Raw genomic sequence first — 16,438 nt, forward strand, 5'->3', positions numbered from 1 at the left:
ATAATCCAGTAGATTTTTTTTTTCCTTACAAATACTCTTCCTACAGCATTACAACCTTTAGTTTATTCAGGATTGCTGGTTTCTGCAATGTAATACTGTTCTCCTGTGTGTTAGATCACTTGTTTCCTTTTTCTTTGTTTAATCCCTTTTTAAAAATGAACTACATCCTCTAATGCCTTCCTGAAAAAAGGTAAATAGGAGTGTAGTAGACAGAATAATGACCCCCAAATATGTCTATATCCTAATCTTAAGAACCTATTGATATTTTATCTTATATGGCAAAAGGAACTGCATATGTGATTAAGGAGATGGGGAAAATTACCCTGGATTATCTGGATGGCTGGACATAATCAAAGAGTCCTTATAAGAGGGAGACAAGATGTCAAGAGAGGGGAGAAGATTCTACACTGCTGGCTTTGAAGATAGAGGGAGGAGTTCTGAGCAAAGAATAGCAGGGGACTGCTAGAAGCCCCCTTTCTCACAAAAAGATCTTCTGGGAGAAAAAAAATTATGTGTATTAAACCATCGATATTTTGCGTTTTTTTGTTACGCAAGTAAATTTACTATGCTGGGCAACAAGAGTGAAACTCCGTCACATACACACACACAAAACATGAAAAGAGCATAGCCCTGCAGACCCATTTCAGATTCCTGACCTCTAGACCTGTGAAATAATAAACTGTGATTTTTAAAAAATTTTTTTTATTATACTTTAAGTTCTAGGGTACATGTGCATAACATGCAGGTTTGTTACATATGTATACTTGTGCCATGTTGGTGTGCTGCACCCATCAACTAATCAGCACCCATCAACTCGTCATTTACATCAGGTATAACTCCCAATGCAATCCCTCCCCCCCTCCCCTCCCCATGATAGGCCCCGGTGTATGATGTTACCCTTCCCGAGTCCAAGTGATCTCATTGTTCAGTTCCCACCTATGAGTGAGAACATGCGGTGTTTGGTTTTCTGTTCTTGCGATAGTTTGCTGAGAATGATGGTTTCCACCTGCATCCATGTCCCTACAAAGGACACAAACTCATCCTTTTTTGTGGCTGCGTAGTATTCCATGGTGTATATGTGCCACATTTTCTTAAGCCAGTCTGTCACTGATGGACATTTGGGTTGATTCCAAGTCTTTGCTATTGTGAATAGTGCCGCAATAAACATACGTGTGCATGTGTCTTTATAGCAGCATGATTTATAATCCTTTGGGTATATACCCAGTAATGGGATGGCTGGCTCATATGGTACTTCTAGTTCTAGATCCTTGAGGAATCACCATACTGTTTTCCATAATGGTTGAACTAGTTTACAATCCCACCAACAGTGTAAAAGTGTTCCTGTTTCTCCACATCCTCTCCAGCACCTGTTGTTTCCTGATTTTTTAATCATTGCCATTCTAACTGGTGTGAGATGGTATCTCATTGTGGTTTTGATTTGCATTTCTCTGATGGCCAGTGATGATGAGCATTTTTTCATGTGTCTATTGGCTGTATGAATGTCTTCTTTTGAGAAATGTCTGTTCATATTCTTTGCCCACTTTTTGATGGGATTGTATGTTTTTTTGTTGTAAATTTGTTTGAGTTCTTTGTAGGTTCTGGATATTAGCCCTTTGTCAGATGAGTAGATTGCAAAAATGTTCTCCCATTCTGTAGGTTGCCTGTTCACTCTGATGGTAGTTTCTTTTGCTGTGCAGAAGCTCTTTAGTTTAATGAGATCCCATTTGTCAATTTTGGCTTTTGTTGCCATTGCTTTTGGTGTTTTAGACATGAAGTCCTTGCCCATGCCTATGTCCTGAATGGTATTACCTAGGTTTTCTTCTAGGGTTTTTATGGTATTAGGTCTAACATTTAAGTTTCTAATCCATCTTGAATTAATTTTCGTATAAGGAGTAAGGAGAGGATCCAGTTTCAGCTTTCTACTTATGGCTAGCCAATTTTCCCAGCACCATTTATTAAATAGGGAATCCTTTCCCCATTTCTTCTTTTTCTCAGGTTTGTCAAAGATCAGCTGGCTGTAGATGTGTGGTATTATTTCTGAGGGCTCTGTTCTGTTCCATTGGTCTATATCTCTGTTTTGGTACCAGTACCATGCTGTTTTGGTTACTGTAACCTTGTAGTATAGTTTGAAATCAGGTAGCATGATGCCTCCAGCTTTGTTCTTTTGACTTAGGATTGTCTTGGCAATGCGGGCTCTTTTTTGGTTCCATATGAACTTTAAAGCAGTTTTTTCCAATTCTGTGAAGAAACTCATTGGTAGCTTGATGGGGATGGCATTGAATCTATAAATTATCTTGGACAGTAAGCACTCCACTCCTCAGCAAATGTACAAGAACAGAAATTATAACAAACTGTCTCTCAGACCACAGTGCAATCAAACTAGAACTCAGGACTAAGAAACTCAATCAAAACCGCTCAACTACATGGAAACTGAATAACCTGCTCCTGAATGACTACTGGGTGCATAACGAAATGAAGGCAGAAATAAAGATGTTCTTTGAAACCAATGAGAACAAAGATACAACATACCAGAATCTCTGGGACACATTTAAAGCAGTGTGTAGAGGGAAATTTATAGCACTAAATGCCCACAAGAGAAAGCTGGAAAGATCTAAAATTGACACTCTAACATCACAATTAAAGGAACTAGAGAAGCAAGAGCAAACACATTCAAAAGCTAGCAGAAGGCAAGAAATAACTAAGATCAGAGCAGAACTGAAGGAGATAGAGACACAAAAAATCCTCCAAAAAATCAATGAATCCAGGAGTTGGTTTTTTGAAAAGATCAACAAAATTGATAGACCGCTAGCAAGACTAATACAAAAAGAGAGAAGAATCAAATAGACGCAATAAAAAATGATAAAGGGGATATCACCACCGACCCCACAGAAATACAAACTACCATCAGAGAATACTATGAACACTTCTATGCAAATAAACTAGAAAATCTAGAAGAAATGGATAATTTCCTGGACACTTACACTCTCCCAAGACTAAACCAGGAAGAAGCTGAATCCCTGAATAGACCAATAGCAGGCCCTGAAATTGAGGCAATAATTAATAGCCTACCAACCAAAAAAAGTCCAGGACCAGATGGATTCACAGCTGAATTCTACCAGAGGTACAAGGAGGAGCTGGTACCATTCCTTCTGAAACTATTCCAATCAATAGAAAAAGAGGGAATCCTCCCTAACTCATTTTATGAGGCCAACATCATCCTGATACCAAAGCCTGGCAGAGACACAACAAAAAAAGAGAATTTTAGACTAATATCCCTGATGAACATCAATGCAAAAATCCTCAATAAAATACTGGCAAACCGGATCCAGCAGCACATCAAAAAGCTTATCCACCATGATCAAGTGGGCTTCATCCCTGGGATGCAAGGCTGGTTCAACATACGCAAATCAATAAACGTAATCCAGCATATAAACAGAACCAAAGACAAAAACCACATGATTATCTCAATAGATGCAGAAAAGGCCTTTGACAAAATTCAACAGCCCTTCATGCTAAAAATTCTCAATAAATTCGGTATTGATGGAATGTATCTCAAAATCATAAGAGCTGTTTATGACAAACCCACAGCCAATATCATACTGAATTGGCAAAAACTGGAAAAATTCCATTTGAAAACTGGCACAAGACAGGGATGCCCTCTCTCACCACTCCTATTCAACATAGTGTTGGAAGTTCTGGCTAGGGCAATCAGGCAAGAGAACGAAATAAAGGGTATTCAGTTAGGAAAAGAAGAAGTCAAATTGTCCCTGTTTGCAGATGACATGATGGTATATTTAGAAAACCCCATTGTCTCAGCCCAAAATCTCCTTAAGCTGATAAGAAACTTCAGCAAAGTCTCAGGATACAAAATCAATGTGCAAAAATCACAAGCATTCTTATACACCAGTAACAGACAAACAGAGAGTCAAATCATGAATGAACTTCCATTCACAATTGCTTCAAAGAGGATAAAATACCTAGGAATCCAACTTACAGGGGATGTAAAGGACCTCTTCCAGGAGAACTACAAACCACTGCTCAGTGAAATCAAAGAGGACACAAACAAATGGAAGAACATACCATGCTCATGGATAGGAAGAATCAATAAACTGTGATTTTTTAAGGCACTTTGCTGTTTGTTACAGCAGCAGTAAGAAACTACTATGAGGAGAATTTTTTTTTTTAGTATCTTGCAAATCTGAAAAATGCCACACAATTGATGCTCTGTCTATATTTAAATTTACAGATTGAAAGTCATTTTCCTGGCATAATCCTCTAACTTACTGTTCTTTTATCCTCTGATTCTTGCTTACTTTAACATTTTTGTTCTAGTTTCTAGAAGATTTCTTCAGCTGTTTTTCACTAGACTGTTGTTGGATAATTTATATCATTATATTTGTACTTCGCATTTTCTCTTCTGTATTCATTTATAACATGAAGTTTTGGTTTCAGGGATGCATTATCTTATTATAGCTCTCTAAGAATCTTAAAGACTTTTTTGAAGTTTCCTTCTGTTCCCCACATTGTCTGTACATGCCTAGATTTTATTTTTAGTCATTTTTTTATTTCTATTTTTTTGTTTTTATGTTTTTTATTTCACAATTATTCCATAAATATCTAATAATCTTTAACTTTCTATCCATTTTGAAATACAGGGATTAAAATGGTGATAGAAAGCCTCATGGTGTCTGAACAGGAATTTGTCAAGCATTCAGCTTCATGGTAGAGCAGGGTTTATCATTGGAAGTTTCTCAAACATTTAAAGAAGGAAAGGGACAATAAAGATAAGAATAAATCAATGAAATTAAAAACAAATATGCACTAAAGAAAAGCAACAAGGCCAAAACTAGTTCTTTGCAAAGATTAATAAAATTGATAAGCCTTTAGCTAGACTGACCAAGATAAAGAAAAGTACAAATTTCAGAAATGAAAAATGAAACATCACCACAGACACTATAGATTGTAAAGACAATAAGAGGATATTAAGAATAAATATTTATATCAAAATACCTGACATTTTAATTTTTCTTGAAAGATAATTTACCAAAATTAAGAAGTAATAGAATAGCTGAATGATCCTATATTAATTTTGATAGCTTATGTATTAGTCTGCCTAGGATGCTATAATACAATACCACAGAGTGGATGACTTAACAACTGTAGTTTATTTTCTCACAGTTTTAAAGGCCAAAAGTCCAAGACCAAGGTGCCATCAGTGTTAGTTTCTAGTGAGGCCTCTCTTCGTGGCTCGTAGACCACTGCCTTCTCACTACGTCCTTACAAAGCCTCTTCTCTTATATAGACAGACCATCAGTTAAGTTGTGACATTTTTCACATCTGCAAAATACTAAAAAAAAAAAAAAATTCACTCTTTCGCCTCATATTAGTTTCTTATTGCTGCTGTAACAGCAAACAAGCAAAGTGATTTAAAACAACACAAAGTTTATTATTTCACAGTTCTAGATACCTTCACAGATAAAATATTTGCGTGTATATGGAGAGAGAACATGAGCAAGCAAGCTCTCTGGTGTCTGTTCTTATAATGACACCAATCATATTAGAGCCCCCCTCTTTTAGCCTCTTTTAACCTTAATTGTCTCCTCAAAGACTCCATCTCCAAATAAAGTCACATATTGTTAAATGTTAGGGCTTCAACATATGAATTTGGGGTGGAGGCATGATTAGGTCCATTACAGTATCCTTAATTTAAAACTCCCCCATAATTTCAGGTTCAGGTTCAGGGAACATAACTAGCAGTGTCCACCAAACATTTAAGGAAGAAAGGAAGGAATAGTACTGATCTTTCAGATTTTTAAATTCTTTCAGATAATAGAAAAAACAGAGGCATTTCCCAACTCATTTTTTTTGAGACCATAATAGCCTTAATTCCAAATCTTCACATTATAAGATAGAAAAATTCAGACCAATTTTTCTTATAAACAGTATAATAGCTTATATCATTAGCCTTCCCTTGTCCATTTCTTGTTATATGCATGCCCTTTGTCATATGACATAGTAGAACCTCCAGCTTCATGAGCTGAATATGTTTTCCAGCCCCTCGTCCCCTGCTGCTTTCTTGGTGCATTAGTCCATTCTCACATTGCTATAAAGAACTACCGGAGACTGGGTAATTTTAAAGAAAAGAAGTTTAATTGACTCATAGTCCCACAGGCTGTACAGGAAGCATGGATGGGGAGGCCTCAGGAAACTCACAATCATGGCAGAAGGTGAAGGGGAAGCAGACGCGTCGGGGAAGCAGACGCGTCCTACATGGCTGGAGCAGGAGGAAAAGGGTGAAGGGGGAGGTGCTACACACTTTTAAACAACCAGATCTCGTGAGAAGTCTATCACAAAACAGCACTGGGGGGATGTTGCAAAATCTTTAGAAACCACCCCCATGATCCAGTCACCTCCCACCAGGCCCCACCTCCAACACTGGGGATTCCAACAGTTCAACGTGAGATTTGAGTGGAGATACAGAGTTAAACTGTATGACTTGGTAAAAGTCAGAAGTGAGGTTTGGAGGTGAGGGGAAAAGGGATTGTTTGGCTGAGTCATTTATTTTTGCATTTGGGTATCTTTCATACCCCAGTTTGGTCGACCAACTCACATTGATGCCTAAGACCCAGCTGATTTCTCTTCATTTCTGCAAAGTTACTGTACCATGGCAGGCCAACGAACATGTCAAAGGAAGAGCAGCAGAGCTGGCCCCAAGGTAAGGAAGCTTCCACAGCTTTACGTTCACTTACAAAGTTTATATTTCTCTTGGAGTTTTAGGTAATCAGGGCTCCCAGGTAGAGCTGGCTTTGTTAGTGAAACACCAAGGGTTTGGTCTAGGTCTTAATGCTCGCTGCATACATAGCCAATCACTGAGATGAGTATTGCCAAGGAAGAAAGCTTTAATAGGGTGCTGAAGCCAAGGAGATGGGAGATCAGTCTCAAATCCATCTCCCTGACTAAAATTAGAGTTTTCTAGAGCAGGGAAGAAATGTAACCATGTGTGGGAAAACAGAAATTAGGGAGTGGTGGGGAGGAGGAGTTGGTTAACAGGAAACAGGTGGTCAGTTAGGCAATCATGATGGGCGATGGTAAGGAGTCTAGAGGCTAATTGTCAAGATATAGTGATTTGGTACGTTTTAGTTCCTTGACACTATCTGGGAGGCTTGATGGTTAGTTTTCTGGGAAAGGAACTCAGATAAGACCAATGTAACCTTCTTAAGTTTTAAGACTAGGAGGATTAATTTCTATATTTATTTAAAGAAACCATAAACATTAATTCTATAGGACAATTACACTTGTTTTCAGCTTCATGGGTTTACAATTTCTGCAGTAGCACAGGGCCTTATGCTGAGAAGTACCATGCATTTGGTCTAATGCTCTGATGTTATTATCTTCAAACTCTTAATAATTTTGAACAAGGGACTCTGAATGTTTACAAGTTATTTAACTCATCCTGCCTCCTGTCATTCACCACTTTTCACTAATCTCATAGAAAAGTATGATTTTTTTTTTTTGGTCCAAGTTTGTCTTACTGTTATCATGGAAGTATAGGTGTTTTATATCCTTCTACATCCTACCAAAAGTAGAAATCTATTTAATTTATACTTTACCTTATTTTAATTTTACCCCAAGAGAAACATGGAATTTTTGAAATTAGTTAGAACTTCACTATGCAAGTTTCACTTTCTTAATCCACTTTTCTAATTCCCTTTAATTAAATGTGCATATTACTTGTGGTGCTTTGTACTTGGAGTGGTTTGACAGCCATTATAAGAAAAAAAAAGTCAATACTTAAATTGTTTTCATTAAGTTTAATTCTGTACATTTGTAAATGTATTGCAAGTTCCTTTTAGCCAAACTGCTATACCCGCTATCCCTGAAGATATTATATCATGAGTATTTTTCTGTCTGTAAGCTTTTTGTGCACACCGTCTCTCATATCTCTTACTCTTTTCAATCAGACTAGCTCTAGAGTTCCCTGTTTCCCATAACATTTTCTTCACATCTCTATGCATCTTTGCTTCTGTCTAAACATTTGTTTTCCTTTTTAAAATCTTTATTTTTAATTTTTAAGGGTATATTGTAAGTATATATATATTTATGGCATACATGAGATAACTTTTGGTACATACAGTATATAATAATTATATCAGAGTAAGCGGGGTATCCATCATTTCAAGCATTTATCATTTATTTGTGTTGTAGACATTCCAATTATACTCTTTTATTTATTTCAAAAGGTACACTAAATTATTGTTGACTATAGTTAGCCAATTGTTCTATCAAATATTAGATCATATTCATTCTCTCTAGCTCTTTTTATTTGTCTGTCTGTTTTTTAGAGAGAGTCTCGCTGTGTCACCCAGGCTGGAGTATAGTGGCACAATCTTGGCTCACTGCAACCTCCGCCTCTGGGGTTCAAGCGATTCTCCCATCTCAGCCTCTCGAGTAGCTAGGACACCTGGCTACTTTTTTTGTGTTTTTAGTAGAGACGGGGGTTTTACCACGTTGGCCAGGCTGGTCTCTGGCACTGTTTACCTCAAGCAATCCACCTGCCTTGGCCTCCCAAAGTGCTGGGATTACAGACGTGAGCCACCATGCCTGGACACTCTGTTTTGTTTTGTTTTGTTTTACTTTTTTTTTCTTTTTTATGGAGATGGGCTCTTGCTGTGTTGCCCAAGCTGGTCTCAAACTCCTGGGCTCAAGCAGTCCTCCTGTCTTGGCTTCCCAAAGTGTGCTGGTATTAGAGGCATGAGCTACTGTGCTTGACCCTAAACTATATTTTTGTACCCATTGACCATACCTACTTTCCCCTCACTTTCCATTCCCTTCCCGGCCTCTGGCAACCATCATTCTACCTCTATCTCTATGAGTTCAATTGTTTAATTTTTTAACCCTCACTGAATACTCATTTTCTATAATGGTTGTCACATACACTGTTTATCTTCTTCTTGTATTATCAGTTATATATTTTCTTATACTCATCATATATTTAGATGAATGAAATATCCCCCAACTCAAATATGTAATTATTTTTTAGAAATTATTTTCTAAAACATGAACATGTGATTCTGTAATCTTGACCACTTTATATATTGATATGAAATATGTGTTTTAATAAATAAAAATGTAATACAATCTTTTCAGTGATATCACCATGGATATTAGGGCATTAGACTTCTGAATTCTTCTTATTATTGCCTTCTCACTGGATTTTCATTCTCTAGGAGTATTTTTATTATTTTTCAAGTACCTATACATTTCTGACATTCATCTACTCATTTATGCTTTCATTTATGCACACTGCAAGTACTTATTATGCATTGACTATGAACCAGCCACTGTGTGAAACTGTGATTGCACCATAGTTTCTGTCCTCATAGAGATAATCTGCTGTATGTTACCATGGAGAAAACTTTGGGGGATAAGAAAGGCTTGATGGACAAAGTGACTTTTAATTTGTTATTTGAAGTAAGAGTTAAATAGGCCAAGAAAGGATTGGAAGAAGAGGGTTTGGGAAAGGGAGACTTCTAGGCAGAAGAAAGAATGTAGGCAAAGTCTCTAAGGCACAAAGGAGAAAGATGTGGTCTGGATTAAAATTAGTTTGTCTAATGTTGAATACATTTGAAATCACAAAGAATACTAAAAATGTGACTTTTTTCTATTAGACTGGAACATCCAAACATTTAAATTTATTTTAACTATGTAACTAGTTAACTTTTTAAAATACTTTATCAGCAAGAACATATTATATTTTTGGCTCTGGATTTATTATAGAGACTATCCATGATAGCCCAAAATATCTTGGAACTCTTTTAGGAATCTGAAATGAGGACCTTAAGCAAGATTCATGTGGAGTTTTTCTCTAGGGCTAGTGTATAAGAGGGAAGCCTATTATAAAATTTGGTTTGGAGGCTAAGAATTTAAACATTTATGTGTGTCCCTTTTCAAAGTGGAGGGATGGTACAAAGTGAACATTTTATGATATCTTCCTGCTCTAAAAATGATAACTTATTTTTTCATTTGAGTAAATTATTTGTAAATATTATGAATAGTCTAGTGAGTTAATGCCAATAAACAATATTGATATTACTTTATTAGAAAATGCAAGAACCTCCAAAGAGCATTGAAGAATTCTTAAAGTTTCAAAATTGGGTGAGTAGAGCATCTTATTTTCTGTGCCAATATATCATTTTAAAATATCAGTTATGGAGATGTAGAAGGCTTAGAACAAACTTTAAGACTAGAAATTTCTGAAATATGTTTCAATGTGGAAAGTGTGTATATAAATACTTATGTCCTTTGAGTAGGCTGTATGTTGTAGTCTTTCCCTCTTGTCAACATTCTATTCTCTTTTTCACATTAAAAAAATTCTAGCCCTATACAGACATTTCTATATACTTTTGTTAATGTAAGATTTTTGTCTTATGTATTTACACCTTAAAGAATATCCAACAATTATGCTTACTTACCTCATTTATTTATGCACCACACCTGAGACAGGTAATTTGTAGAGGTGTTACATCAATATTCCCTGATTATTGAATCAGAGTGAAAAATTCAAAATGTGTTTTCCTGTTGAAAGTTCAGTTTCCATTGTTATGTTTAATTATTGACTTCGCCTAGAGTTTTGGACTCGCTAAGTCTTCCCTTGGATCCATGCACCTGCAAGTGTGAAGGTCATATTTGTTTTGCATTGAGGAATGTCAAGTAAGGGTCAGAATAAACATGTCAGTATAGAAAACAGAGAAAAGATGGCTTTTTAATGAGGTATGTTTGTATTTTGAGTGGATTGGAATATAAATAATCTACATTTATTTATGCTTAAATATAAATAGTGTTTGCTGTGATTAAACTGCTAACAATGTAGTTTCGGAAATATCTACTTTTAAATATATATTTTCTGTTTTTATATTTGTTTAGATAAGATTTTTTTTGTTTTGTTTTGTTTTTTTGGTTTTTTTGTTTTTACTTTCAATGTTTTGGGAAAGGATTGCGCTTGGATGAAAACATTCCTAGTTACAAAAGTTTACTTCAGTCACATGGTGTAGCTAAGTATGTTGAAATACTTTCAGGACAAACTTTTTGTAACTATTTTTGATTTAAATAATGATGCAAATATGCTGCAGCCTAATGACAATGTTTCAGGACTTTTTAATGTTTTAAGTTTTAAGTTAAAATTAAGCTAAATTCAGCAAATAATGGAGACTGTATTATTATACATGTTTGAGGACCTATGATTTTAAATAAAAAATTCTAATTATTTGAAGTAGTAAATATGTAATCCCTGTGTTTAAATTGAGAGTGATACCAATCAAATCAAGATAATAGGTTTATGCCAGCTCTTCACTAAATATAGGATAAAACCAAATCAAACCATGTCTTATTAATAGTATGTCAGTAGTATCATCTTTGTATGCAAAGGACATATTTATATTTGTATTCAAAGGCTGTATTTATAGCCTTCAATTTTTATCAGATAGCATTTGATAAAACAACATATCCATTTGTATCATTTTGTCATTTATAGGTTTATCTGTAAATCTTTTCTTATTGTCTGAATTTCACAACCAAATACTCACATTCTGTAGTTATTTTTTATGGTTTGAGTATGTTTATACGTTGCCAAACTATTGGATATTTGAAAATATTCAGGAATAAAATCACTAGATGTTTAATTTTTTGTTTGCTATACAAAGTCTTTGTCTAATAGACGATGGTAAAAAAGTAATGACTGCTGGCCGGGCGCGGTGGCTCACGCCTGTAATCCCAGCACTTTGGGAGGCTGAGGCGGGTGGATCATGAGGTAAGGAGATAGAGACCATCCTGGCTAACACGGTGAAACCCCGTCTCTACTAAAAAACACAAAAAAATTAGCCGGGCGTAGTGGTGGGCGCATGTAGTCCCAGTTACTCCGGAGGCTAAGGCGGGAGAATGACGTGAACCTGGGAGGCGGAGCTTCCTGTGAGCCGAGATTGCGCTACTGCACTCCAGCCTGGGTGATAGAGCAAGACTCGTCTCAAAAAAAAAAAAAAAAAAAAAAAAAGTAGTGACTGCCATGAATTCATTTAAGAAATATTTTTGAACACCTGCTATGTGCCAGGCACATAGATGCTTAAGATACATCAGTGAATAAAAACAAGCAAAGATGCCTGCCCTCGTGGAGCTGTTATTCTTTTAGAATTGAAGCATATTATTAATCCAAGCTCTGCTATTAACTAGCATTATAACAGTACTTGCAACCTACATGTTAGCTACTGGTTTCTCTTGTCTTCTACTTAATCTTTTATCATATCATCTAAAGTCTTCTCTTTTTTGCCAGTTCCTACCATTTCTATCTTTTTTGGTAATTTTAATATTTTATATCATCTACTCTCTTTCACCTCTTCCTATCTCCTGTTATACTTCCGTGTTATCTTTTTATCTTCAATTGTTTTTATCCTCTCATTTCTCTGTTGGTCATTTCCCACATTCCCTTTACTCCATCACAATTCTGTTTCTAGTTTTATTTTTATAAAAATATTTTTATAGTTTATTTTTATAACTTCTTTTTCCACTATTGTTGTATCAGTGTCAGCTCTCTTATCCTATTCATTCACTCGTTTAGTTATTTCTGTTCACTACCCACTATTTGTGCAATATTTTTCTGGACACTGGAGTTACAGCAATGAACAAAGACAAAAATTTCTGCTCTTATGGAATCTGTATTATCTTCCTCCTTTTTGTCTCATTTCTCTTTACTATCACACTTTAAAAAACTCTTTTTGGTTCTTCAAGTACTAAAATATTGATTCCAATTTCTTCCATATTTATTTATTATACTTTTTATTTTTTGTGTTATTTATTTCTGACTACCTTTTTTCTGTGTCCATGCAACTTTTATCTGGTAGAACTTTAATTCATCTTCTCTTAGTTCATCAATGTTAATTTTTGTTAACAGGCCTGTTAGATTTGTAATCTGTATCTGGAGAGTACTCAGATCCATGCTATGATTTTTCTTAGAGGATCAAAATTATTTTATGATAGAGAAAATAATTATTTCAATCCCATTCTCTTTATTGAGGGAATAGCCTGATTTATTTGCTTATTTGTTTATTCATTTATTTATTCATTAATCCATTTAAATCCTTATATCAAAGCTTAATATAAGGGAAGAAGAGCTAAATAATAGTCACTTTTCCTACTAATTCTAGTCATGCTTCTTATTTCTTACCTTTTGTTTGATACTTCAGCATTGTCTCTTGGGCTTTGGGACATGGGTGAAGATTTAACTATATATTCAATAAAAAAAATTCGTCTCTAAACTCCACGAGAGCCCTTTTGTCTGTCTACTCTCCCTTCTCCATCTCTAGTTTTGTATTAGCATATAATAATTTGTGCTTCTGCCACTGCCATAGTTAATTGCAGTAATTAAAATAAACATAACAAAGACATAGCCAGTTCTTGCTTCACTGACCCTGTTTTAAATAAGATAAATGTTCTTCTTACTTATCAGTAAGGACCACAGTACTATAATGTAGAATTTAACTCCATAGGGAACAATAACTTCTAGTCCAATTCTTTTGTTCCTTTGGGATTTGAATACATTTTTTTACTTTTAATTAATATAATCACCATAGACTCTGGATGCTCATACTCTAGTAGTAGTGTTGATTTCCTTTCTGGCAGTATGAGCTGCCTGACATCTCATCTGCCTGTTAGCTGCTAGTTGACTCAGTTTGCCTTTTTAGGTCTGGCCACAAAATTTATTTTTTAGATAACACTCTATTCAAGAGGTATCTTACTGAAGGCAAAATATAAAGGAATAAGGAAGGAAGGTAATAGAGAAATGAAATGGGGAAAATAGATTATGATCTGCTATAAGATATGATCTACTTCAATATAATCATCTGGTATCCATTTAATAATACAGCCACAAAGAATTCATTAAAAGAATTTAAAAATCACCTTCTTTGTATTAATGGCTTTGGGATACCAGTCAATCCCTTGATTACCTGGGTAATGTAGAGAAGACAGAGTCTCATCAGCCTTGTAGAATTTCTGGAAACTTTATTCAGCTCATAATATTTCAATATCTTGGGAAAAAGGATTGTGATATCTCAAGCCTGACATAAAGAATACATTTTCATAAAGATTTGTACATATTATAACATCTTTTCAAATTCCTTTTAGCCTCTTCCTACTCTCTCAACTCCCCTAACAACAGCAACACATGACTCATAAGGACTATGTTTTCAAAGTATCTGCCATTCTAAATTGACAGTGTTTGTCTTCAGGGATTTTGCCCTGTGACCTTTTCTTATTCTTCAAAGTCTTTTAAATTTTTGACACAATTTTCCACATTTCAATGCTGGAAAACTTTCCCAAGTGGCTATGTGTCTTATTTAAGATACACATTTACAGGATTTGAAAGAGGGCACTTACGTATTTATATAACACTCTTTTTTTCAAAATGACAGAGGGACCTTTTTGGAAAAGTTTTCCAGTGTTAAACACTGGATATTATTTTCATATCTTACTGTTAGCACAGTTAATAAATGAACACGTGTATGATGAGTTTAGGATTGCTTTTAAAGGAAGAGAAAAGGAGATGGCACAGCCCTAGGTGGGTTTGAAATTTCTGATCTGCAGACTTCAGATTTCTTCCTCTTAAGCTAAGTCCCCAGTGTATTTTACCCAAACTCCATTGCAGAGTTTCATCCTACACAAGTCTCCCACCATTCCAAAACGTATTCTCTTATTCATAAGCTTTTAATTATGTTGACTTTCTTTGTTTTGCTATTATTTGATTATATTAAAAGATCTTATACTTAGATTTGCAAATATTAATGTTGTGGTTCCACTTCCCTTCTTCTCTTCATTTCCCTTGTTTCCCTTTGATTCCATCTCCTTCCTTTCCTAAACAATTTAGTATTAAAGCTATTTGGCGGCCACACAAGGCAGGCTTCCACATTGAGAAAGAAGGGTTTGCTGTGGTGGCCCTGAGCAAGATTTCTGAGTCCAACAATGGTGGTGAGGATGTCCATGTGACACCACAGGTATCAGAATCCAAGGGAATGATGATGATATTCATACATAAAGGGAGAAGAGGAAGGTAGCCTTCACTCTGATGTGGGAGGTCAGAGATCAAATGGGGGTAAGGAGGATGTCCTCGCAGAATTGGCAACCTGACATGGAGTATTAGAGCCCAAGTAGTATGAAAAGGGTATCCATGTAGGGAAGAGTCTGGGAGCAAATATGAGAGATTGGTTACATAAAAGGATTGATCAAATGAGTAAATATATTAAAGATAATGGCAGCTAGGTTTTTAATTGTTAGGGATGGCAATTATAATATGGAAAGAGAGAAAACTAGAATGGTTAGAATTGGAATTAGAGGCATCAGTGTGAACTCATGGCTTTGAATATATAAAAGTTAAAAAAAAAAAAAAAAGAAAAAGAAAAAGACTGAGGAGGAATGACTCCAGGAAGATGGCAAAATAGCCTTTATCCCTTTGCAGAAATATCAATTTGAACAACTATCTTTGCAAGAAAAAGACCTTTATAAGAGCTAAGGAATCCAGCTGAGATATTACTAGCCTTCACTATATGGGAGTCCTAGGCGTAGCACAGAAATAAGAAAAGATACCTTGAAGAGGTTAGGAAGGACATTTTCAAGTTACCAAGCAAGGGCAAAACAGTGTGGAGGGAGATACCTTTCATGTGGGAAAGGGAAAGGAGAGTGAACTGAGCACATAACTTTGCCATGGATCCCAGCTTATGTAAAAAATAAGCCAGGCACCAAAAGGAAACTGTGGCATGACCTCACTTATAAGTGCAATGTATAAAAATGGAACTCATAGGAGCAGAAAGTAGAATGGAGTCTTACTGGGGCTTGTGAAAGAAAAGGAGAAATGGATTAAAGGGTGGGAAGTTTCAGACAGAATAGATAAATTCTGGGGATCAATTGGTCAGCATGATGATCATAGTTAATAATAATGTATTGTGTACTTGAAAATTGCTAAAAGAGTGGATCTTAAATGTTCTCAACACACACGTTAACTGTGCGAGGTGATGGATATGTTAATTACCTTTTTGGCAGTCATTGCACAGTGTATACATTTATCGAAGCTTCACATTGTGCACCATAAATATTTAAAATTTTATGCTTTAATAAAACTAGAAAATAAATGAAAATAAATTAAAATTATCTCTTCTAATCTTCTCCCTTCGCATCCCCACAGATACTATGGAACAGTCGTAGACTGAAAGGGACCAAAGAGACATGAAGTCAAAACCTAACATTTTTATTCTGAACTAGATTCTTTTGCTATAAAGGGCATAATTGGTTCCACTGAAACTTGAGTAGAGTCTTTGTATTAAATATAAATAATGTATCAGTGCCAATTTCCTGATTTTAATGGTTGCATTTATTATGTAGGAGAATGTTTTTGGTTTTC

General features: G+C 35.4%; 1 protein-coding gene and 1 long non-coding RNA gene across 11 annotated transcripts in view; one reads left to right on the forward strand and one right to left on the reverse strand.

Moving 5' to 3' along the window:
* Positions 1-16,438, forward strand: part of LOC105490614 (family with sequence similarity 227 member B) — a 283,260-nt gene that overhangs the window by 2,555 nt on the left and 264,267 nt on the right. For all 10 annotated transcript variants that reach the window (XR_011625306.1, XR_011625305.1, XM_024795556.2 and 7 more), the window contains 2 exons: positions 6,593-6,715; positions 10,102-10,155. Coding sequence is in view for 8 of the 10 variants with exons in the window: in XM_024795556.2 (XP_024651324.2) it covers positions 6,665-6,715; positions 10,102-10,155 (105 nt within the window). In the remaining 2 variants the exon portion in view is untranslated. The remainder of the gene's footprint in view (positions 1-6,592; positions 6,716-10,101; positions 10,156-16,438) is intronic.
* LOC139364068 (uncharacterized) lies at positions 5,164-14,108 on the reverse strand. The gene is made up of 3 exons (XR_011625308.1): positions 13,995-14,108; positions 10,473-10,665; positions 5,164-5,347 (listed from the first exon to the last, which is right to left on the reverse strand). It is a non-coding gene; the product is annotated as an uncharacterized lncRNA (long non-coding RNA).

Source organism: Macaca nemestrina, chromosome 7 (genome assembly GCF_043159975.1).
Source record: "Macaca nemestrina isolate mMacNem1 chromosome 7, mMacNem.hap1, whole genome shotgun sequence".
Taxonomy (NCBI): Eukaryota; Metazoa; Chordata; class Mammalia; order Primates; family Cercopithecidae; genus Macaca; species Macaca nemestrina.